Source organism: Echinops telfairi, unplaced genomic scaffold (genome assembly GCF_000313985.2).
Source record: "Echinops telfairi isolate 266 unplaced genomic scaffold, ASM31398v2 ScPeMD7_7400;HRSCAF=8409, whole genome shotgun sequence".
NCBI lineage: Eukaryota > Metazoa > Chordata > Mammalia > Afrosoricida > Tenrecidae > Echinops > Echinops telfairi.
The window spans coordinates 22,647,267-22,648,803 of NW_022111300.1; the positions used below are offsets into that span (position 1 = coordinate 22,647,267).

The following is a 1,537-nucleotide window of genomic DNA, read 5'->3' on the forward strand; positions in this document are numbered from 1 at the left end:
CAGATGAACAAATAAGGCTTAGTTGTATGTGGGAATACTGAGCAATCAAAAGGAATCATCGTTAACAGAACATAGATTAATTGGTCCCACAATCAGATTTCCATAGCAAGGTAAAAATAATTATGAGCCTAATATTTTACTTGTTGAAAATAACTAGATTTTTTAAACGTCTCCGCCCCCGCCCCCCCGCTTTTTTTCCCTCTTACCCTGTTTCAATACCCAGGTGACTTGGCATGAAATCGCAAGGCCTCAGATCCATGGCTATGACATGAAATGTTTAGCCATGATTAGCCGGTTCCAGTTTGTATCTGGAGCAGATGAAAAGGTTCTTCGAGTTTTTTCTGCACCACGGAATTTTGTGGAAAATTTTTGTGCCATTACAGACCAATCACTGAATCGCATACTTTGTAATGTGAGTATTCCTCTGCTTTAATTCAATCTAGTTTCTTTGCTGCATTTTTAAAAACTTTGACTTTGGATTGTAAATGGAATGAATGGGTATAAAGAAAGTCCAGTAGGTAACCACTGGCTTAACAAACTTTTGTGTGTGCTGTGACATGTGGTAACTAACATTTTAAAATCAGAAATGTGTAGAGTAAACTAGGCCAAGATGCTGTAACCCAACAAATCCAGTGCCATTCCAATTCATAGTGGTCCTGTAGCACAGAGTATAAAGCACTCTTTCACGTTTCTGAGACTGCAGGTCTGTGGGATCAGGCAGCCTCATACATCCTCTGAGGAGCGGTCGATGGAGAGTACATGTATGCCAGAAGATAGGTAAACCAGCAGCCGTCTGGGTGCAACTGGAGAGAAAATAGTGGTTTGAAAGTAATGTCATGAATTGAACTTAAATTCCCGGGGTATCTACCGAGCACTTGAACCTCCACACAGCTCTAAGACTAATCTACGCTGTCCTCTGGTAGTGGACATTCGGGATGGGATCAGTGTGTATATGTTCTTGTTAGATGCCGTGAAGTCTGTTTTTGTCTCCCAGTAACTGATTCCAGGTGGCAGAGTAGCATACTCTACCCACGTAGGCTTTTCTTGGCTGTATGTGGATCGCCTGGTCTCCCTCCCATGGAGCAACTGGCTGGATTCAAGCCATGAAGCTTTCAGGCTAGCAGCCAGAGCTTTCCCAGTGACCTCACCAGGGCTCCCTGCTTACACATGGAGACAGAGCTAAGCATGTGGGGCAAGATGCCATTAGTTTTAGGATCTCTCTGTTCTAGAGATTAAAATACGATGTTAGGATCAAAAGGTGGCTTTGTCCCAGGTACACCTCCATTCTGAGTCTTAAAATAAAGGAATCCTATAGGCTGGGAAACTGCTTGCGTATTTTAGGTTTGACTTCTATCCTGAGGGATAGGCATGTAGGAATGCTGCTGCTTGCTGTTCTTGATAGTCGCTGATTCTCTTTGCTCATGTACCTGTCCATGTGTTCAATAAAGCCACGTTGCAGGAAACACTCAGTATTTGGGCATAATCAGTATTACTACTCCAGATGAAATTTGTAATAGAAATTATTTAAATGTATTTC

General features: G+C 42.3%; 1 protein-coding gene across 1 annotated transcript in view; it reads left to right on the forward strand.

Moving 5' to 3' along the window:
* The window catches only part of ELP2 (elongator acetyltransferase complex subunit 2), a gene marked incomplete at its 5' end in the record, with an annotated part of 44,783 nt that overhangs the window by 28,117 nt on the left and 15,129 nt on the right, over positions 1 to 1,537 (forward strand). The window contains one exon of the mRNA XM_045296035.1: positions 224 to 416. Within this exon, the coding sequence (XP_045151970.1) occupies positions 224 to 416 (193 nt within the window). The remainder of the gene's footprint in view (positions 1 to 223; positions 417 to 1,537) is intronic.